The following is a 24,373-nucleotide window of genomic DNA, read 5'->3' on the forward strand; positions in this document are numbered from 1 at the left end:
ACATGGTTTGCGAGTGTTTTGCAAGACGAGCAAAACATTCTCGCAAATCTTTTCTTGCAAACCGAGCGTTGACTTGATTTGCAAGCACCCTCCCCGAGAACCGGCATCGCTCCCTCCTGAAAGCCCCCCATCCCCCCCCCCCCCGCGTGAACAGCATTCAGTCTTACCCCCCCATCTGGCACCAGCACGCAGCCCACAGGATGTGCCAGTGAAAAGTTCCTGCCTGGGCCTTGAGCATCTCGGATTGAGTGAGAACCAGAAGGTCTTGAGCATGCGCAGATGCTCAAGGCCCAGGCAAGAGGCAGGAACTTCTTTTACCGGCATGTCCTGTGGGCTGCATTTCAGTGCCAGATGGGGGGTAATGCTGAATGCTGTTTGGGTGGGGGATACCAGTTCACGCGGGGGGGGGGGGCGATGCTGGTTCTTGGGGGGGGGGGGGTGTGAGAACATATCAAGCGAGTTTCCCTTACTTCCTATGAGGAAACTCGCTTTGATATACGAATAATTTGGTTTACGAGCATGCTTCTGAAATAAATTATACTCGTGAACCAAGGTTCCACTGTACATTTCTGCTCTTATCTGCCTCTCCTAGTGCATGTCCACATTGCTGCATGCTACTACAGTTCCTGCTCTTGTTTGCCAGCATGGGTTTCAAGAGGGCTTAGCCTCTCCAAATCTCTTACACTGGGCACTTATATACTTGATAATACTGCTTTCTCTCAGATTAGGTCAAAGCAGTTTACATAGGAATAAAAAAATAACAAAAGTTGAACGGTGTCCTTAATGCTTTGTTTTTCATGCACAGTTCTGAGCTTAAGGCTGTATCGAAAACATCCTTTAAAAGGATCAAGAAATGTCATCACCTCAAAATCTGGCACATTTGCCCCTTAGCTATGATTTTTTTTATGGTACACCTGGCTTTTATAATTAGGAATCAAAGTTCTCCCTCGCTCCCCGTCTCTCCTATCCAAACTCAAAGCAATTGTGCAGTAGTGACTATATTACCTTCTTGCATTTCTGGTCTCATACCTCTGCATTTGAGGTAGCACATGATAGGTATAGTCATTCTGTATATTTCCCCCCCCCCCCATCGTCTTCATAATTGCAGGGGCATCAATGTTGATATATCACAATATGTCACAAAGTATACTTGAGTCATTTGTAAATGAAAGTAACATCTCTACTGTAAAAGCAGTCATGAAATTAATTGACCAGAAGCTTGCTGGCAAGCACAAAAGGCCAAATTTAAATGTCCAATGTATATTCACTTGTCTCCAGTGTACCGTTTCATGTCTAACAGATGACTGTGATACTGAGAAGGTGTTCTTCAGGGCTACAACTCATTAAAATAATGGCACAGTGCCACTCAACACATTGGCCAGCTACCATTTGTTCTCAGATCTTCCATTGTTCCTACTTCTGCTGCCTACTTGGATAAAGATGTGAAGCACCAGTATAGCCCTATATGCAACTGATGGTCAGTAGAGCATCTGGGTGTTGTGGTGGCATAGGGAGGTGCTAGCCTTCCTGTTGCGCTGTATATGAGTTAAAATGGTCCAAGGTTCTTTATCTGCCGTCATCTACTATGTTACTATTACATATTACACCTTAAAACTTCTTACCAGAATTTATCATGCTATTACCTTCATCTCAGTGTATAGCAGCATAACGGAAAGGGTTTTTTCATAGTAACATAGTAGATGAGGCAGATAAAGACCCGAATGGTCCATCCAGTCTGCCCAACCTGATTCAATTTAAATTTAAATTTTTTTTTTATTTTTTTCTTCTTAGCTATTTCTGGGCAAGAATCCAAAGCTTTACCCGGTACTGTGCTTGGGTTCCAACTGCCGAAATCTCTGTTAAGACTTACTCCAGCCCATCTACAACCTCCCAGCCATTGAAGCCCTCCCCTGCCCATCCTCCACCAAACGGCCATACACAGACACAGACCTGCAAGTCTGCCCAATATTATTTTCTGATTCTAAATCTTTTGTGTTTATCCCACGCTTCTTTGAACTCAGTCACAGTTTTACTTTCCACCACCTCTCTCGGGAGCGCATTCCAGGCATCCACTACCCTCTCCGTAAAGTAGAACTTCCTAACATTGCCCCTGAATCTATCACCCCTCAACCTCAAATTATGTCCTCTGGTTTTACCATTTTCTTTTCTCTGGAAAATATTTTGTTCTACGTTAATACCCTTCAAGTATTTGAACGTCTGAATCATATCTCCCCTGTCTCTCCTTTCCTCTAGGGTATACATATTCAGGGCTTATCCCAGGACAAGCAGGCAGGTATTCTCACTAGTGGGTGATGTCATCCGACAGAGCCCCGATGCGGACGTCTCACAAGCATACTTGCTTGAAGAAACTTCAGAAGTTTCGAGATGCCCGCACCGCACATGCGCGAGTGCCTTCCCGCCCGATGCACCGGGCGTGTCTCCTCAGTTCTTTTCTTTCCACAGAGCTGAGAAGTTTTGCTTCAATTCTCTGCACTGAGTGAACCCTTGTTCTTGCCTTCTAGTGCTCGCGGTTTTGAGTTTATTTCTCTTCATCGTGTGTTTTATTCAGTCATACCTTCATCTCACACTATTGTCTGGATACTTTCTCCAGATGAGATGGACAGTTTGGCCAAACAGTATTACAAAATTTATTCTCCTAAGTTGCCAACTCTCTCACCATCCCATTGAGGTTAGCTTGGAGGTCACCCACTAGTGAGAATACCTGCCTGCTTGTCCTGGGATAAAGCAATGTTACTTACCGTAACAGTTGTTATCCAGGGACAGCAGGCAGCTATTCTCACATCCCACCCACTTCCCCTGGGTTGGCTGCTCTGCTAGCTTTCTGAACTGAGGAGACATGCCCGGTGCATCGGGCGGGAAGGCACTCACGCATGCGCGGTGCGGGCATCTCGAAACTTCTGAAGTTTCTTCAAGCAAGTATGCTTGTGAGACGTCTGCATCGGGGCTCTGTCGGATGACATCACCCATTAGTGAGAATAGCTGCCTGCTGTCCCTGGATAACAACTGTTATGGTAAGTAACATTGCTTTCCAGTCTCTCCTCATACGTCTTCTGGCGCAAGCCTCCTATCATTTTTGTCGCCCTCCTCTGGACCTCCTCAAGTCTTCTTACGTCTTTTGCCAGATACGGTCTCCAAAACTGAACACAATACTTCAAGTGGGACCTCACCAATGACCTGTACAGGGGCATCAACACCTTCTTCCTTCTACTGACTACGTCTCTCTTTATACAGCCCAGCATCCTTCTGGCAGCAGCCACTGCCTTGTCACACTGTTTTTTCGCCTTTAGATCTTCGGACACTATAACCCCAAGGTCCCTCTTCCCGTCCGTGCATATCAGCTTCTCTCCTCCCAGCATATACGGTTCCTTCCTATTATTAATCCCCAAATGCATTACTCTGCATTTCTTTGCATTGAATTTTAGTTGCCAGGCATTAGACCATTCCTCTAACTTTTGTAGATCCTTTTTCATATTTTCCACTCCCTCTTCAGTGTCTACTCTGTTTCAAATCGGGTCCCTTTTTACTATCAGTGTTAATATTGGTGGAATCATTACCATCATTGATTTAGGGTGAGTGATGATTACACGTACTGTACATAAATAGCTTGAAGTGTTCTCTTTCAGTTAGGCATTTTGTTACTGTTGATTCCTCTTATACTGTAGTTATAGTGAAGGAGTTTTTATAAGTTGATTCCTCTTTTACTGACTTAAGAAAATCAGGCAAAGGCCAAAGGTAATAGAGTAAACTCCCCCCCTTTACAAAGTTACGTTAGGCTGTTTTATCGCCAAAATTTTATGATCGTTGGAGCTATTACTACTGTGGATGGCAAAAACACCTAACGTGGCTTTGTAAAAGGAGCCCTAAATGAAAGCCTTGGATATTCAGCTTTCAAGTGAGCCCAGTTTCCAGTTATGAAAGCAACTCTTTTTTTTTTTTTTTCCATTCTGCATCACCTTGGTCTGACAGTTCCTCTTTCCCCCTTTTCTTTCCTGCAGTGTCCTCTAGCCCCCAAGATGTTTTCTTTCAAAACTGCAATGAGTTTCCCCTCAGACTTTGCATACCTATCTTTAGACAACCAGGCTTTTTCTTGGAACATGGCTCTTATCTTTGCTCTATGCTACTCGGCACCTATCACAACCCTTGTTCTCCGATTTTACCGAGCTGAGTCCCTCTGGTGGAAAAATGCATCGGCTAGCACTCCTCAAGTCTGTGAGGCACTCTAACTTCTATAAAAATAATATAGCAGAAATATGATCTACTTCAAATATGGCTTGAATACTACTCATCTTAATCACTACTGAATCGCCACATCAAACCACCTACTTATACTAATCCCACCCCAGATTGTGGCAGAAGACTTTGCCAATGGTTTCTGTACTAGAAGGATTGCTAAGCCAACCTTAGGCAGATACTTATATCTAATACTTCTCTATCACAACTTCACTGTTGCTCCTCATCTCCCTCATTAGTCATTCTCTTAGCCTTTAATTGCTTGTCTCAGATGCAACTGTCAAAACCCGTTATCTCTTAAACCATCTTAGTCATATAATGAATCCTCTACAAGCCTACCTTCTATTATGGTTTCTACAGTGTCTTCTTCCATTCCTTCACTCCATGGTTACTACTGGTTTATCCTTGGGTACCTCTCCTGCATTGTAGAAGTAGGCTGTTATATACTCATATAAAGACTGAAGGAAATCCCTCTTCTCTGAATAGCTAAAGACCAGTATCCGATTTGCCATTTGTTTCTAAAGTGGTGGAGAAATTTGCAGCCACTCAGTTTTCCGATTTTCTAGATCAATGGTCTCAAACTCAAACCCTTTACAGGGCCACATTTTGGATTTGTAGGTACTTGGAGGGCCGCAGAAAAAAATAGTTAATGTCTTATTAAAGAAATGACAATTTTGCATGAGGTAAAACTCTATAGTTTATAAATCTTTCCTTTTGGCTAATTCTTAATAATATTGAAATTTATAGCTAAAGAGACATATGATCAAGAAACTGTTTTATTTTACTTTTGTGATTATGATAAACATATTGAGGGCCTCAAAATAGTACCTGGCGGGCCGCATGTGGCCCCCAGGCCGCGAGTTTGAGACCACTGTTCTAGATGGCACTAATTTTCAAATAAAATAGAGTTCAGTAATAAGAGAATTGAAATACATAATTGGTAGAATCAGTTTGCATATGATACCTAATAGTTGTAGAAGATCTGTAGAAAATAATTTGAGTAATGAAGCAGGTATACAACCATTTCACATATTGGATAATAGTCTGTTTTCAATGTTTGCACACGTTCAGTCATTAAAATAGTTTCTATTACAATTAGGTTACACACAAGTAAAACAGAATAGTTTTATCCAATTCTTCATCAGCTTAAGATGTGGTTTATTAACAGTGGTATTGTCGTAGTATGGTCCACTAAAAGAAAATAAAAAACAAACAAACAATGGACCATGTGACAAATGGAAAAGTAGAAAAAGAAACTTAAAAAAAAAAAATCTGTGGCGTCTGAGTTTTTTCTTTGGTGTGAATGAAATACATAAACCATTGTTTGATCTAATCTAATTTGTTGTTTGTGCGTTGCGCTATGCCTATAAAGGTTCAAGGCGACTTACTGCAAGAAATGGAGAATACATTAGATCATAACAGAATCAACAGGAGGGGGTTGCAATGGGGCTATGCAGGATATTAAGAGAAGACAGTACATTATAGACACTACATATAGAAGTTCTGAAATATAAGGAGATGTTAGTCAATTAAGACCTTGGGTTACTTAAGTTCTGTAAGTTGGGACTTAGTTGTTGGAATGGCTCAAGGTGTTGAAAAGATGGGTTTTTAGTTTCTTCTGAAATGCGGTATGATTAGGTTCTGTCCTGACAGTTTCAATGAGGTCGTTCCGGGTTTTCACTCCCAAGAATATGAGCATAGAGTGGAATATTTGTTTGCACTTGAGATTTTTTTGTTGTGGGGAGGTTCAGTTGTATCCTGTTAAGATTTCTGTATGAGGCAGACCATGCTGGGGAGAATAGGTGAACAAGTGGTGCAGCTGTTTCCGTAGAGCAGGGGTAGGGAACTCCGGTCCTCGAGAGCCGTAGTCCAGTCGGGTTTTCAGGATTTCCCCCAATGAATATGCATTGAAAGCAGTGCATGCACATAGATCTCATGCATATTCATTGGGGAAATCCTGAAAACCCGACTGGAATACGGCTCTCAAGGACCGGAGTTCTCTACCCCTGCCGTAGAGTATGCGATGTATAATGCAAGATGTTTTGAATTTTATTTGAGATGAAATGGGTAGTCGGTGAAGTTGTTTGAGGTAATTGGAGATTGAGTTATATTTTTTTTTCAGTGGCTCACTAGCAAATACATAGGAGAGGCCTTAGACACCTGGGACGGTCAGGGCCTTAGGCCCTTCCTAGTGCATCCCGGGATGCACTGGAAAGGAGATGGCCCGCCATTTTGAAGAGGTGGGCCTGCCGGCAGGAGCAAGTGGGCATCCCTCCTGCTGTCATCTGAATAAGGTACCGGGGTGGTGGGGGGGGTAGAGGATATCTTGTTGGATGAGGCAGGAGGAAGTTGGCATCCTTCCTGCAAAATTTCAGGGTGGGGACGGGGAGGTGTCTGGGTGGATGAGGCAGGAGGTTATGGGCTTCTCTCCTGCCATTTTTTTTTTTTTAAGTTTGGGGTTAGGGAGGGTGTTCATCAGGGGAGGGGGGAGGTTGGCATGACTTTTTTTAAAATGGGGATAGATATTGTGCCATGTGTAACATACACACCACATCTGTGCCCAAACAGCTGATTGGCAAGAGGCTGCTACCAGGCTTCTCCCGCCGCTCAGCTGTTCGAGCTTCTACTCCGTGCGTGTCAGCCACTGATCGGATGGGATAAAGGTGGACTTCCGCAAAAGTCATTTGCAGGCGAAATTGTTGGAACATCAGTCGGCGTTTACAAATGAGACATTTACCAGCCTCAAAGTGACCCACATGACTTAACGGCAGTTGTAGAGCAGCTGGGCCTTTGTGTTCATAGGGTTGTTGTAAGGGTCTGTTCTGTTTCAAGTTTTGTTAAAATTTGATCAAATTGCTTATAAGAATTTCTATGCGATTTACAATAAAAAAAAAAATTGGGGGGGTTAAAAAAAATGGCAATACGGATAACAGAGTTAAACTTGGACATTTGACTAACATGATGCGCAAGGTTGAAGGGGGTATGAAATACAATTGTAAAAGGAAAGGAGAGCATTTAAGGTAAGGGCAAAAGGACCAGGGTACGATGATGTTTCCTTGATGGTTGATGGACAGAATCTAGAAATGAAGGCAAAACATGACCGTGTTGGGCTTCTAATATTATCTTTTAAGTTACTTTTAATAAATTGTTATTGTATTTATTGAATTATTGTATTCCTGCCTTGACATCAAATATATTTTGTCAATTGACAAGGCTGTGAGAGAAATGGAGGCAATCGTGTACAGTGACTCTGATGGGAACTGAAAGGGAACCCCCTTCCCCCCCAAAAAAAATGTTGTGGAGATTGCCTAATAGGGCTTTTAGAGGCCTACTCTGTTGTGGCATCTGTGCCTTGTGCACCTGCAATACAAGGAAAAAAAAGTCATCGTCTGCCTTCTTACCGCCTCTGTTCCTAACATTCTACAGTGATCACACCAGAGAGATCAAAAAGACAGGTTTCAACCTCTTGGGTGTTACAAGACAATATCATTAAAATCCTTTCAAGCCATCTCATTTTCCCACCAGCTAGCTCTTTGAATTAACACACAAACACGCAAAACAATGGAAAGACTTATCCTAAATTTTCTCTGTCAGATCAATCACTGGTACAATATACTTTATCATATTTTTACACACAAGGAATTGAAAAGAACTTGCTGAAACATTCAATTAAGTGAGAGGTGGCTGCAGTAATTTTCCCTCTTTGAAAGCGTCTTGTTGAAATAACCGTGTAGGAATAAAATTAGCCAAATATAAGGTAGAAAAAAAAATGTAGAGTAACGTAAGATTGCCTTATCTAATACAGTGGCAAAGAACAAGATGTACAAAAGTACAGCAGTGTGAGAACTCATTCACTTAGTGAATATGAGAAGAAAAATCATGATTAGCTACTGGACGAGATCATTTTCATTTTGCTCTGCATAACACATGAATTCACTACAAATTTAAAATTTTCTTTTAACTTGAGTAAGTGCACAAGCATAGAACTAGTGTCTTAAAAAACAATTTGATGATAGGAGTCTAGTGGTTGCCACTCAGTTTCTGGAACCTTCCCCTACCCTTCTGCTAAGGTCATTACTTTTGAAGAAAGGTGGGAGAGAGGAGATAATGACATGTTTAAATACCTACATTGCATAAATGTGCATGAGGCGAATCACTTTCATTTGAAAGGAAGCTCTGGAATGAGAGGGCATAGGATGGAGTTAAAAGATGATAGGTTCAGGAGTAATCTAAGGAAATACTTTTTTTTTTTTTTAAAGAAAGGGTGCTAGTTGTGTAGAATAGACTCCCGGTGGAGGTGGTGGAGACAGACTGAATGCAAGAAAGCGTGGGTCAGGCATTTGGGATCTCTTAGGGAAAGGAGGAGATAGCGGATGGGCAGACTGGATGAGCCATTTGACCTTTATCTGCCATCATGTTTTTGTGTTTCTATAGCCATAAAGCTCTGTGACCTCACAATGCAGGTGTAAAGAGCCTTAGCCAATAGGGTGAGAAGGAGACAGTGGATGCTGCGGATGGGTCATTTGGCCTTTATCTGTCAGCTCTATGACCTCACAATGCAGGTGTAAAGAGCCTTAGCCATTAGGGTGAGAAGGAGATAGTGGACACTGCGGATGGGCCATTTGGCCTTTATCTGTCGTCATGTTTCTATTTCTTTCCCTCACATGCATGAAACCTGCCATCATTTTGGCTTTCACCACCTTTGATGGAAGTTTTACAGGTGTCTACCACTTCTCACATTCCATTTGTGCCTTCTCTTCTTCAGCTTCTCATTCTATGGAAAATGCTGACATAATCAAGCCTGCTAAATATTGGAATATTGTGTCTCACAAAGGGCAAGGTGGTTTGGATAGGCTGGAATGGGTTTCTATGGCAACTCCAGTAGTTTGATCCTAAGTAACACAGTAAATGAAGGCAGAAAAAGACCCTCACGGTCCATCCAGTCTGCCCAAAAATAAAGAATTATATTAAAAAATTAATGACAATTATGTATAAATATCTTAAAGTAAGTAAACACTAAAATTAAAATAATTCAGATATAAAAATCATATTAATAAATTTATAAGACTGTATTGAAACAAAATCATTTAAATATGAAGATAATTCCTAATTTGTATTTATTTAGCAATTTTAGATTAAACATATCAAGTATAAACTTGTACAGAAAGCAGGCTCTAAACATAAGAAAGAAAAAAATTATTCCATATAATCAAAAAACAAGAACAAAATTATTAGCTTAATCCCCAGCCCAAGTCCACCTTTAGTAGATCCAACATATATTAAACAAACTAAGGAAAACTTAAATAGAACATAGGCTAGATTAGCTGAACAGAGGGAAAATCACTGTTTCTCATTTTAGGGTTTTAGGTCTTACCTTTTTCTATTTCCATACGTGACAGAGAGAAATGTAGACAGTTGAAAGGGTTCAAAAAAGACAAACGTTTATGAAGAATAGTGTACAACGCATTTACATGGGTAGTGTAGATAGAAAGTCGTTCCAAGGGCTAGTACTCCTGATTTTAACAATAGAAATTCTCTACAACGCTTTTGGGTATCCCTAGACAAATCGGGTACATTTAAATTTTCAAACCTAAAAATTATTTTTGTCTATTTTTAAAGAATAGTCTTAGGAGAAAGTTTTTGTCCGGTGCCAAAGCTACCGTTAAAAGTAGTGTTGCTGGTACCTCCAGATCATTTTCAGACTTCTCTAACATTGTGGATACATTCGTTTGTTTCCTTGTTGATTTTGAGGATTATTAGGCAGGTAGTAGACTTGTGAAAATTGAGGTTTAACCACCTCTGTAACTTCCAAAACTTCTATTATATATATCTCTCTAAAATATTTCCCTAGGGGTTACCGTAGTTACCCTAGGGAAGTTCACTAATCTCAGGTTGTTTCTTGAAGTATTCTCTAGAAATTCTACTTTCCTTCTGAGATTTATATTGTCTTTGATAATAGTTTCTTGAACTTGTTTAGTAATTCTAACATCCTGACTAATATTGTCCATTGCTGATTTAGAACCAGCCATTTCAGTTTTTAGTTTTTCAATTTCACTTGTCTGGGACTTTATTTTTTCTTCTATCTGCTGAAAATGTGGGTTTATCGATTTAGGAAGATTAGCGACTAGGTCCCAAATCGCGTCTAAAGTAACCTCCAGGGGTTTTTGTAATTGAGAAATGCAAAATTTAATACTTGTCTCCTCACCAGCTGGCTCGGTCTCTTTGTCGTATGCCCTCCTGGATACTTCCTGCTCCTTCCGCTGTTTCTTCCTTGACATCCACGTTTAGGCTCTCCTGCAAATGCAGGGAGTCTAGCTCCAATCTCCCCTCAGTAGTCTTTCTAACCTCCGCTGCAAGGAGAGCTCCTACTTCTGGAAGCTCTTCTGCCCAAGGGGAGCTAGTAGTCCGAGGAACAGGAGGTGGCGCTCTAGTGTCGAGACTAAGGATGGTCTCAAGGCCCAAGGTGATCGCCTCTGCGTCATTCGTATGGTGCGTCCCCGGCGGGGAAGTCCCGACTTGCCGCGAAGCTCCCTGCATCCGTTGCAGGAGCTCCTCAATATTACCCAAAGCGGCTGCTCCAGAGTTCCGCGAGGTCTTAGTAGAACTCTTTCCTCTCTGCTTGGGCATTTTAACTTCAAAGTAAGGGGTAATAGAACCATGTAAGGAGGTACTCCAAATCGTGGCGTTCAACCGAACTAGTCAGCAGCCATCTTGGATCCACCCTCCCCCTGAGAAATATATTCATGTGATGTTCAGAAAATAAATCTAAAGAAATTGATAATTTCTAATTTAATCCTCAAGATGTAATTATATTTATATTCTTAATATATCTTCAGGAGATCTCAGCTACGCATGTAGCAAAGAATGTAAATCCTTCAATGTTTGTTCTTTTTCAATATAGAGTTAAACTAGTGACTTTTTTCCTTCTTCCTCCTATGATGCAACTCTTGGCACTGAACTCCTTGTTTTAAATCTTTCAAGTCTTCTCTTCCCTAGATAAAAACAGATTTCTTGGACCCCCTGCAACATATATTATATTAGTATTTTAGCCCGTTACATTAACGGGTGCTAGAATATATCTTATTTCTGTCTCTCTCCCTGGCCCCCTTTGTCTGTCTGTCTTTCTGTGTCTCTCCCGGCCCCTGTCTTTCTTCTTTTCTTTCTATCTATCTGTCTCTCTCCCTGCCTCCTATGCAGCAGCATTTCTCTCCCACCAGTTCCCTGTGCAGCAGCCACAGCAGCATTCCCTCCCCCCATTTCCCTCCCCCCCACACCACTTCCCTGTGCAGCAGCAGCATTTCCCTTACCTCCCCCTTCCCTTTCTGCGGTCTGGCCGGCTCCCTTAGTCCCTTACCGCCCCCCTCTTCCCTTCCCGCGGTGCTGACAAACCTGATTCCAGCAGTGTCTGCAGCACTCTACACACTGCTGCTTCGGGGCCTTCTACTGCCCAGCAAATCAGGGCAGTAGAAGGCCCCGAAGCAGCTTGTGTAGAGTGCTGCAGATGCTGCTTGAAGCGGAAGGTTTCAGGACCCGCAGCCCTTGCCGGACCCGAAGCGAGCTCTGGGGTGTGTTTGTTTTTTTTTACACGGGCCCAGCCGGAGCAGGAGGAGAAGCCTGGGAGGCAGGAATTAAAGTCCGTTGTGCTTCTTGGCTTTATCCTTCAGACAGCAAGAGCCGCGGCGGCTGACAGGCTCCGCACTGCCGCACGCATGCGCTCTCCTACCTGCGGGTCCCTACAGTGCACGGAAAATGGGAGCACGCAGGTGGGAGTGCGCATGCGTGCTTAGGGCTTTATTATATTAGATTGATACTTTTGCAGTTTGAAAAAGATCACTCAACAATATTCACATTGTGAACTTGGATTCTTAAATGTCTTTAATTATAAGATTACTTCAAAGATTTAACAATTACCACATCTGCAATCCACAATAATCCCTCTAATTCACTTCCTTTTTCTTGTATAAAGTAATGCAGATGGGACCAACATGTCACTGTAATTGTCTTGTATAAACAACTGTGATGCTACAAAAGCCATTCCAAATCTTTTAAACTACAAGGGTAAATCAAAAAGTAAAGGCAAAATACATTTAACGGCTTTAATAGAGGTAACTGTGAGCAATTGACTATATCACTCTTCCATATATTTACCATGCAAGACGACACATTTGTTGTATTGTTCAACTGGCTTCTGCATTCCTGCAGAGAAGTTTCAATCTATGCAATCCTTTTGAACCAATCATGTTCTTTACAGTCCTGTGTGTATCCCTGGAAGAAGCCGATTCATGTTTGGCGAAATGGGCACCATCGAGATTGGACTGATAAAATGATTTTGAGATAAGTTTGGTGGCTCTTCACTCTTAAGTCAGCTGTTATTATCTAATATTCAATGTGCATCTGATTATATTCCTGAAATATTTCACAATTTCCAAAAAACTTCATTCACTACACACAAGGATTTGATGAATGTACAAGTAGTGTTTGAATACAATCATTTTTGAAATTAAAAATTATTACATTACTCCCCCGATATTCGTGGGGGTTCCATTCCAGGAACCCCTGCGAATCTCGAAAAACCGCAAAAACGGTTTTTCATGGGGGAGCCTGAAGAGGGCAGCCGGAGTGCCGCGAGTGCAGGAAATCACTCGCGGTATGCTCCGACCGCCTCTTCCTGCACTAAGTCTGGCCTTATCCAATCAGGAGCTGCGTGTCAAAGCAGCTCCTGATTGGATAAGGCCCAACTTAGTGCAGGAAGAGGCGGTTGGAATGTACCGCTAGTGATTTCCTGCACTTGAGGCGCTCCAGGATCAATGATTGAAATCTGTAACTGATAAGTCTCAGATTTGAATCTTTTAGTATTCCATCAGTTTCTGAGCATGTTTCCGAGTTCCTTTTTCCTTTCATATGACTAAACACCTTTGATTTTGTTATTGGAAGTCATAGTTGAAGTGTAAGGAACCTCAGTAAGCCCAGAGGCCAGTCTACTTTGAGGGGTAGAGGATGTAAAAAGGATATATAAAAAGGATGTATATGATGGCACTGCCATTGGCAGAGGGTAAGTCTGTTACTGAAAAACAGGATTGAATTGTTACAATACTGCCTGTATTTTTGGTTCATTAATAAATGGGAAAAAAGAAGGAAATAAAAAGATTACTTATCCTAGTAAACTTTTTTCCAGTAGATAGGTGAGACATTCGAGACAGATGGGTAGTGTCCCTGTAGCCACGTACTGCGGAGGGAATCCACTTTGGATTTTTCACTCTGTCTCTGCTGTGCTTCACTGGGTTCTTTGGCGCCACCTACAGTTAGAACCCAAGCACTGAGAGCCACTCATTACACGTGAAGTAGAGGCACCTGTAGCAACAGGCTCAGCAACCATGGGGGAAGCCACTGCTTGCCCTGGATCGGTAGCATGGAATGTTGCTACTCTTTGGGGGATTCTGCATGGAATGTTGCTACTTTTTTGGGTTCTGGAATCTTGCTTACTCCTGGAATGTTGCTACTGTTTGGATTTTTGCCAGGTACTAGTGACCTGGATTGGCCACCGTGAGAACAGGCTACTGGGCTTGATGGACCATTGGTCTGACCCAGTAAGGCTATTCTTATGTTCTTATGAATGATTTTGTGTATCAACAGCATGATCTTGAATTTCACCCTGTTTTCAGAAAGTCGGGAGCCAGTGTAACTTTCATTAGTACTTTATATACCGCTCAATACACAAGGTTTAAGAGCGGTGTATAATGAAAAGCTTACAACTAAGCTTTACAATAATCAGAACAGAGACTTTATTGGGCCAGACTTATGCTTCCCGATGGTGGACCACTTTGTTCAAACATTTGCTGCGCACCTCTATTGCTAGTTCCCTGGTGGAAAATGGATATAATATGTTCTACCAGTGGTATCTTACCCCTGTCCGTCGGCACCGTATCTTCCCGCAGACGACTGATTTGTGTTGGAGGCAGTGTGGGCAATGGGGTACGTTTCTGCACATTTAGTGGGATTGTCCGGAAGTGATTCCCTACTGGGCTATGGTTTTTGATGTTCTTTCAGAAATCATCCACAAGCCAGTTTGTAAATATATGGGTTGTGCTTTGTTGCATATGCCCCATAGGGGGCGCTGACACGTTCGGGGCCAGACCCTGGCTTTTCATGTGTTTACAGTTGGCAGATTACTGTTGGCTGTGAAGTGGAAGCAGGTGCACCTGCCCACTAGGCAACACTTTTTGGGGAAAGTAGATTTTATATTTTGTATGTCTTAATTGACAGCATTAATGCATCACTACCTTCCCCCTTTTTAAAGGTTTGGGATCCTTACGTGACGTGGTTATTGAGCCCGTCGCAGTTTCCCCTTTTACTTTTCAGTTGAGTATTTTGTTTGCCGAACACACATGTTATCCTTCTGGTTTCTGGGGCTGGTTTGTTGGGATGGAAGAGGTGTGTGAGGAGGGTGGTGAGTTTGGGAGGGGGAGAGGGAGGGGGGAAATTTGGGGTTGAGTTATACTGAAGAGTACCAGTATGACTGTTTGTTTTGGGGTGGGGATTTGGCTATCTGGTGTATTGGTTGTATTGTTTTGTACTGTACTTGCCATTGTGAAAATTAATTATAACTTGTTAAAACAAACAAACAAAAATCACAACAGCCTTATAAAAACAACCCTATAAAACTGATGAGAAAAGACCTCCATTTAATAATAAACACTGCTAGAATTTAATTTAGTGATCGGTAATATGAAACACTGAGGGGAAAGAACGGCACTGCTCCCACTTAACTTATCAATCGCCTAAATCGGAACGAATCAGCCAGACAAAGGAGAACTCGGACCCCATTTACCCACCTCCCAATCAAAGGTACACAGTGCAAGAAGATGTACGACAACCTACTAGCAACGCAAGCAGCGAAACTTGATCACTACCTCTCCAACATGCTGACAACAACGACCGACCACAAATCATTTTGAAAAGAAATCAAAACCTTGTTGTTCAAAAAATGTATCAAGAAATCGTAACACATCTCCATGACTATCCCCACACTTGTAAATTTCCCAGTAAAGTCTCAACCATGTAAATAGCATCCTAATTTGTAATTTTCCTGGAAATGTCGAGTTATCTTCTTTTGTAATCCGCCCAGAACTGCAAGGTATTGGTGGAACAGAAGTCACTAATATAATGTAAAGAAAGCCAGGTTGTCAATATCTTGCGAAATGTAAGGTATCCTAATAATCTTGGAGACGTCACTATTTGATTGCCCTGTTGTTCATGTCCACGATTTTCCCACATTTTGCAGGAACAAATACTGTTTAAGCTCTCTTTCACTGATTCATTGAGCCAGAGATTTATTTTTAGATTCTAAGACCCATAACCTACTCAACATTGTATGTACTCCCTGAGGTAGACTCTGAGCCAAAACATGGACTGTGTCGGGTGAAGTTATTTCACATCGAATTTGTTTGTTTCTGCTATTAGATGTTGTAGGGATTAGCTCCGCTATATCTCCTCGCTCATTTTGAATGGTACCGTTCGACTAGGCCCAGTTGGCGTACTGGTTTATTTATTTTTCCTAATCCCCAAAATTGCTGTTATAAAATTTTTTTTCTTTTTAATTTAAATCGTTATTTTTCAAAATAAATACACAAAGTATACAAATAATTATAAATATGCAAATATACAAAAGATAAATTAAACATGAAACAGACTAGTTGTATGTATCACTGTTAATAAGCGAGAAGATAGTATTATTTATAAGTTTATACAACCAGTGTCTCATGTCAACCAAATCCAGCAGGGCCAGTACATGTAATTTTAGCTGAGAGTATATGTGTAAAGAATTTATAAAAAATATTTTGATTGATCTTTGGCTTATCAAGCAGGTAAAGCTCAAGTATGGTTAGACAACCTGATTCAACAATCTGCATCTTATTGCACCTTTAGAAAATTGGATAAGACCTATTTATTCAAAAAATTAGTTACTTGATTGACTCTGTCAGTTTCTTATTTTTCACTATTGAAATATTGTACTGCTTTTCTGTGTGCTTTGTATCATCACTGGAATGTCCAGTCCTCTTTATTCCATGAACCGCCTAGAACATTTTGGATGTTGGCGGTATAGAAAAATAAAGTTGTTGTTATTATTTGGATGAATCCCTCCATTGATGTGACTTGATTCTCTGAACATTTTCCCAGTTAGTGCATGCTGTTCCACTCTACTTTTTGGATTGTGTTTTCCATGGGGTTTTTGGTTCTTTATTTCTCCTGTGGATCCTAATAAACCAGAAATTATTGTAGGCAAAGTGTTCCGAAATTGAGGGACCTGCATATTCTAGTGAATATCAGATGTATCCTGGCTGAGGCAACTAAAATGCTTTAAATACGAGGTAAAGTAATTTGAAGGAGATCCATGTCATGATAGGGAACCAGTGCATGTCTTTGAGAATAGGAGTTAATGTGACTTAGATCAAATGTGCGGCTGTATTTTAGAGCAACTGAAGTCTGTGTTTACATAAGTAATACAAAAACAGCATATTAAAATTGCAATTCATTAGTCTGGCAGGGGTAAATAAAACCTGGGCCAGACACAGAAAGTCTAGTTTTTCTCATTTTATACACATCTTTGAACAGGGATTCACTTTGTATTAGTGGTATATGAGAATATAAATTAAATTTTCATCTCCCAGTAGCAATGAGAAACAGATTTGCGTTGTCGTGTAGTAGTTGCAGTGTTGGTGTTTGGAAAGCTGTGCTTGTGCATCTCTTGGGAGACACTTCAGTTCACGCGAAGGGTTTTGATTTAGCATTCTGCCTTAATCATGTGTTGGAAGGACTGGATAAACTAACTTATTTTTTATGTCAGGAAACATATTTGAGTAGATAGCAGAACTTCCTTTAATCTGTGCTATGCTATTTATTTTTTCCCATTACAGTGCCTCGTGCTTTGCAGAAATCTAAGTTGTGTGTTTCTCATTTCAGGTTAATGTCACTGTGGATTACATCAGGCCAGCGAGTGCTGCCACAGAGACTGTCCCTTCATTCTCCGAACGCACCTGTGCCACTGTCAGCATTGGAGGAATGTGAGTATCTGATAAGAAAGATCTGATTTTATATGGAGAGAAACTCATCTGTAAATGGCAAAATTGATTATAACGATTCTATGTAGTGCACAATAAAACACACACTGACTCATTTAAATAAAGCAAATGGTAGAACGTTCGTCTGACATAGATATGACACATGAATGTTAGCCTTTTACAGTGAAGCTTTTTAAAATAGGCAACAGAAGGGGGCCAGTGAAGTTAGGACATGGGACAAGATTGGTAAGACAAGGCATTGGGATAATAATTGAGCAGAACAAACGAATAAGCATTAATAAAGTTTATTAAATAACTTGAAGCAGCTTTCAAACAAAAGATGCAACAAGGCAGTTTAGCAGTGTGCAGTATGTAAACTAAGTCAAAATCATACAAGAAGTAAGATCATCAAAGCTGTTTTAAACCAGGCTAAATTAGTTTCTTTTAAATCTGGTGGTGGGGAAGCTGTTGTGAAACCTTTAGATGATGGCATCCAATGATGCCTCTGAAGAAGTTCATTTTACTACTGCTACTATTTATTATTTCTATAGCGCGGAAAAGGCGTACGCTGCGCTGTACATGTTAACATACAATAGACAGTCCCTGCTCAGAAGAGATTACAATTTAATTTAGGCAGCACATTTCAGGGTTGGGGAGATTATGGTAGAGGAAATGATACAGTGGGTCTAGGTATCTGACAGCAGTCAGTGGGAGTTAGGAGTTGAGAACTGATTTAAAAAAGTGGGCTTTCAGCTTGGATTTGAACGCTGCTAGAGATGGAGCCTGACATATTGGTTCAGGCAGCCTGTTCAAGGGGTGCTGCAAGAAAGAAGGGACAGGGTCTGGAGTTGGCAGTGGAAGAGAAGGGTACAGATAAGAAGGGCTTGCCCGATGAACGGAGATCACGGGGAGGAGCATTGGGGGAGATAAGTGAAGAGAGATATTGGGGGCTTCAGAGTGAATGCACTTGTAAGTGAGCAAGAGGAGTTTAAACTGTATTCGGAAATGGACGGGGAGCCAATGAAGTGACTTGAGAGGGGTTATGTGAAAACAGCAACTCTCAAGGAATGAGTCGTGCAGCAGAATTTTGAACGGATTAAAGAGGTGAGAGATGGGTGCGCGGGGAGGCCTGAGAGAAGTACATTGCAGCAGTCTAAGCGTGAGGTGATGAGAACATGGACAAGGGTTTTGATAGTGTGTTCATAGAGAAGTTGACAGATTCTGGTAATATTATAGAGGAGGAAGTGACAAGATTTGGCGGTGTGTTGGACCTGAGCAGAGAAGGAGAGAGAGATCACCCCAAGATGGTGAGCTGACGAGACAGGGAGGAGGATAGTGTTATCCACAGAAATGGAGAACGGCGAAAGGGGGGAAGGTGTTTTTAGGTGGAAAGATAAAGGAGTTAAGTTTTAGCCATATTCAGTTTGAGATGGTGGTGAGACATCCAAGGGGCAATGCAGGACAGGCAGGCTGAAATTTGGACCTGAACTCCTGGTGTGGAGAGGTAGATCTGGGAGTCATCAGCATAGAGGTGATATTGAAAACCATGAGAGGAGATCAGTGTACCAAGAGAGCGGGTATATATGGAAAAGAGGAGAGGGCCCAGGACAGAGCCGTGGGGTACGCATATAGAGAGTGGGATGGCAGTGGAGGAAGATCCTACGCTGAAGTTACGATGAGAGAGATAGGAAGAAAACCAGTAGCAGAACCCTGGAATCCCAGCGAGGACAACATGTTGAAGAGGGAGGTGGTGATCACCATTGTCGAAGGCAGCAGACAGATCGAGAAGAATGAGGATAGAGTAGAGTCCATTGGATTTGGCCAGGAGCAGGTCGTTAAGAGACTTTAGCGTGGAGAGGGCGAAAGCCTGATTGAAGTGGGTCAAGAATATTATGAGAAGAAAGGAAATCCAGGCAATGGCGGTGAACAGCACGTTTGTGTATTAAATTGGTAGCTGCTTAATTTGTAAAGGGATTTCTACCTTGTAAGTATAGTTTGGGACTGTAAATTGGAGAAAACTCATATAGGCAACATGTAGGACTCGCTTTTACATCATACATTCTTTCACTGGTGGTCAGTGAGACAGGTCAATAAAATCACCTAGTCAGCTGGAAAAGTATCTTGCTATGCAACTAGATTTTTTTTTTTTTTAACTTGGTTAGTTATGAGCTTAAAGAGGAATGATTAAGAGTGCTGGGATGGGAATCTTTATGTTCTATTTGACTATATATCCTATCTGATGAATTGCTGGTGACCAGGGGATGTTTTCCAAACCAAACTGCTTCTGTAAGCCCTGAATTACCAAGCCTTTTTTCTCATTCTTTGTGGGGAAAAGCTTAGCCCAATCAGAAGAATAGCATACACTCTGCTTACATTTTTTTTTCTTGCTTCGCAATTTAAAATGTTGCTACTATTTTGGTTTCTGTCAGGTATTTGTGACTTGGATTGGCTACTTTTGAAAACAGGATACTGGGCTAGATGGACCATAGGTCTGATCCAGTATGGCTGTTTAATAAATTATCTCCAGAACATCTGTATTCACAGTTTTTGTTTTCATCGGTGATCTTGTAGACCACAATCTTTTATTAGCAGCCTTTGGGAGACTAGCCTGGCTTGGTAGGAGCAATTAGTACGCACACCTTTCATGGTGACGAGACAAATGCACGCCGACATTTGAGAGCAGACAATTGGAGCACAAGGAGCCCTTTAAAATAAGCTTTTAGAGCGGCGTGCTGAAGTCTTGCGCTCAATTGTCCGCTCTCAAATGGCTGCGCGCATTTGTCTCACGCACTTATGACTGTGAACCTCATGGTGACGGAACAAAAGCGCGTGAGACAAAACGCACGCTGATATTTGAGAGCGGACAATTGAGTGCAAGACTTCAGCGCGCCGCTCTAAAAGCTTATTTTAATGGACTCTGTCGGGGGGTGTGTGTGGGAGGGAATCTCCCCACTTTACTTAATAGTGTTCGCGCTGCCGTGTTGGGGGGGGCCCACATTATACAGAAAACTTAACTTTTTACCTAATTTTAGGGGAAAAGTTAAGTTTTCTGTATAATGGAGGAGGGGGGGGTTGCAACCCCCCCAAACAACCCCCAATGGCAGCGCCAACACTAGTAAGTAAACTGAAGTCTGAAGTCTTGCACTTAATTGTCCACTCTCAAATGTCGACACGCGTTTGTCTCGCGCGCTTATGACTGTGAATCCCTTTCATAGAAACAAAAACATTTTGTTTGCCCCACAGCAACCAAAGAATATAGACATGGCTTACCACAACCAGTTGCTACAGGTGTGAGTCTGTTTTCCCAAGACCTGCTTCTGCCCATGACTAGGGAAAACTTGAGAGTTCCTCTTTTACCCTTGGGGACCTCTCTAGAAATACCTCTCTTCTGCGAGTTCCATCCTTGTGACTCAGTTCCTCATTAAAACGATTTTGGACAGATGTCTGGTCCATTTTCCAATTAATATTCCAATTACATTCTGATTTATCTTCAGACACAAGAATCCAATGACAATATTATTGTTATATATATACACATTTTTTTCTTTTATATATATTTCTGGAATTCTTGTTATTTATTGTTGACCTGTTTTGTTTATTTTTTATTTCTGTATTTTTGAAAATCTTCAATAAATTTTCAAGCAAAAAAAAAAAGTACTGAGCCCCAAATTTCAGGGTATTCTGGGACATGTAGCCCATTCTCTTTCTGATTAGCGTCCCCTGCTGCTCGGGGGTATTATAATTGCATGGGGGAGGGGAAACCCCTTAATCTATCATACAGCTATAAACAAAATAGGAATTCAAAGTAAAGTTCTAAATTGGGTGTCTGGATTTCTTTTTTTTATAGTTAGTGTTAAAGCAAGAGGTTTTTTTTTCATCATCGGCAGGCTACCTCTTTATTCAATGTCTTGTTTTGCTTACTGGGTTTTACTTTACACACCTTTTGGGTTAATTTTTTTTTAAATTTATGCAGCTATTACAGCGCTGCTTCCCATGGCCGAGGCTTGGACTACATCATTGGAAAAAAATTGTAGGATATGTAACTTTAATTGAAAAATGGATATCATTTCACTGGCTTAAATTGAATCGTCAGAATCAAATTTTTATGGAATGGCCCCACGGAACACCCCTGGTTATTCTATAGTTTTTAACATAGGATCAGAGAAATTTATACTTGAATGTTCATTTAAGATTTTGGGGATGGAGATGGATAATTTGTTGTTGCTGAAGGCCCAAGTGAAGTCTTTGGTGAAAAGTTCTTTTTATATGTGTGACCTCCCCCCCCCCCTCACACACTGAAAATGCCTCTGCTGGAAGAGCAGTGGTGTGGGATTTTCCAGGAGATCATTAGGCGTAGAGATAGAAACATAGAAACATGATGGCAGATAAAGGCCAAATGGCCCATCTAGTCTGCCCATCTGCAACATCCACTATCTCCTCCTCTCCCTATTGGCTAAGGCTCTTAACGTTTGCATCTGCTCTTCCTATAGGCTAAGGCTCTTTACACCTGCATTGTGATATCATAGAACTTTATATTATAGAAACATTGTAACATGATGGCAGATCCAAATGCTGCCCATCCGCAGTAACCATTATCTCTTTCTCTCTCTGAGAGATCCCACGTGCCTATCCCAGGCCCTCTTGAATTCAAACACAGTCAGTGTCTCCGTTTCCACCCCATCTTCCAGGAGACTGTTCCATGCATTTACCACCCTTTTCGTAAAAAAGTATTTCCTCAGATTACTCCAGAGCCCATCACCTCTTAACTTCATCCTATGCCCTCTCAATGCAGAGTTTCCTTTCAAATGAAAGAGACTTGACTCATGCACATTTATATTACGTAGGTATTTAATCGACTATCATATCTCCCCCCCTCCCGCCTTTCCTCCAAAGTATACAGATCGAAAACAAGAAGCAACATTAAGCACTGGCAAGTTAGATGGAAAGCATTGATAGAGCATTAGTTTTTGTTGGTGATAATGGAAGATAGTTTCTCCATGGAGAGCTTGTCATACCTTTTAAAAATCTTTAACTGGTGAGATACCTTACTCACCACCAGAAGATATGATGACATTTTTATACCAATAAAGTGAATTGAGAGTATTCCTGTGTTAATATAATTGGGTTAGGGCAGGGGTAAGCAATTCCAGTCCCCGAGAGCCGCAGCCAGGTCAGGTTTTCAGGATATCCACAATGAATATGCATGAGATAGACTTGCATCTTGTTGGATATCCTGAAAACCTGACCTGGCTCCGGCTCTCGAGGACTGGAATTGCCTACCCCTGGGTTAGGGGGACAGGAGGAAAAAAATGGCAAGGTCAGGTTCACATTTAACACGAAGGGTAAGCCGAGTTCCCATGTAGCATTATGTGGCTTAGAAAAAGTCCAGAGTATCTGTAGTCAGCTATTTTTACTGCAGGCTTGTACCAAGGATGCATTGAACATTACCCTTGTGAAGTGTTCCATCCAGATAACATGTCAGCTCATCAGATAAAGTTTAAGTATCAGAGACACTTGTCACTGCAAGGCAATCTTTAGTCAGAGGGAGCCTGGTGTGTTGTTAGTGTCTATTCATCATGTTGAGATTTTACCCTTTTTTTCTGTTTCGAGGCCGTTTTCTAAGTGCTGCCTCCTGCATTTAGCTTTCCGAGCGGTAAATTGCTCTCTGATAAAGCTTAGCATGAGGCACTGTTTCGATGTTTGAATAAAAGTAAGAAATGCTTATGAATTGTCGATGGATGATTTGGCTGGTAATTAAATGAAAATAGAGGGCCAATAAAATAACTGAAGGGTGACTTGTGCTTTTTTGTGTTTATCAAGATGTGTGTGATCGTGTCGCGCAGGTAGAAATTATAGATAGGATCCCTATTTCAGTCGTGTGGTCTCGGTGCTTGCAGTATGCCCGCTGTCAAACTGATTATAAATCTTTATTTTTAGACCCCCGTTTCTAACTGATGCTCAAGGAGATTTAGGGCTCCTTTTACAAAGGTGCGTTAGGGCCTTAACGTATGGAATAGCGCGCGTTAGGCACTACCGCCTCCTTTTAAGCAGATGGTAGTTTTTCAGCTAGCGTGCACGCGCGCTAATCCGGTGCATTCACTAAAAACACTAGCGCCCTTAGTGATTTTTAGTAGAAATGAAAACCTGGGGAAAGTGGGAATGGTGCAAGGTGGTGCAAGGCAAGCAGGCTCAGTTATTGGATTCATCTCCTGCTGCTTTGGCTACCGGGGTTTAGGGCACCATGGAAGCAGCATATAAAACCCCTGGATGGGAGTCCCAGTCTTGTCCTTAGAGTGACACCTATTGACTGATTTTTGTGTGCACTTAAGTCCCTTTTCCAGAAGGAAGCATTGTCTAAGATTATTGCTTTAATGATTTGGTTAGATGATGGGGGAGGCAGAGAGGAGGGACCAAGGAAACCTTAAAGTATCATGGTACCATAGCTACAGTTTCTGTAGGCTTGGGTGTCTGCATGAAGAAAGCAACCTTGGGCTCATTCCCAAGGGCTTTTGACTTTGTTTCAATTTATCCTGCCTCTGCTACTACACTTCTCCCTCCGTATTTGCGGTGGATGCGGACGGAACATAGCTGCGAATACGGAAAAACAGCAAATAACTTTTTATATGTTTGCGGTTTTTTTTGTAACAGCCGGTGTTTTTACTATTGAAACCCGAATAACTATATCTGAAGGGTCGCAGAGAAGCCAAACCATCCCTATCAGGAATCGCTCACCGTGCAAACTGCCCCAGCTTGTCCAGGAAAGTGAGCACTCAAACTCCGAGCTCCCCGAACCTCTGGTCCCCAAAGAAAAGGAGGCAGCGCAGGATCAGGAGCTCGGTGCGGCTCATCCTGGCCCCGGCTTCTGCACTGGCACTCATCGGCCTACAGCCAGGGGCAAGGGAAGTCCACCCCAGAGACCACCTTGCGTCACAAACACTGACGAGCACCTTTTCTGTTCCTAGAGCTCTCCTCGCCCCCAATAGTCTCTGCCCTGTGCCGCCAGGCCATTTCCCCATGAGCTACAAATCCCACCCTGCAAGTCAATCCTGTGTTACTGCTAGAGC

General features: G+C 41.8%; 1 protein-coding gene across 1 annotated transcript in view; it reads left to right on the top strand.

The window, feature by feature from the left end:
• The window catches only part of SND1 (staphylococcal nuclease and tudor domain containing 1), a 1,352,488-nt gene that overhangs the window by 293,440 nt on the left and 1,034,675 nt on the right, over positions 1-24,373 (top strand). The window contains exon 12 of the mRNA XM_033959404.1: positions 17,212-17,312. Within this exon, the coding sequence (XP_033815295.1) occupies positions 17,212-17,312 (101 nt within the window). The remainder of the gene's footprint in view (positions 1-17,211; positions 17,313-24,373) is intronic.

This window comes from Geotrypetes seraphini, chromosome 9 (assembly GCF_902459505.1).
Source record: "Geotrypetes seraphini chromosome 9, aGeoSer1.1, whole genome shotgun sequence".
NCBI classification, from domain to species: domain Eukaryota; kingdom Metazoa; phylum Chordata; class Amphibia; order Gymnophiona; family Dermophiidae; genus Geotrypetes; species Geotrypetes seraphini.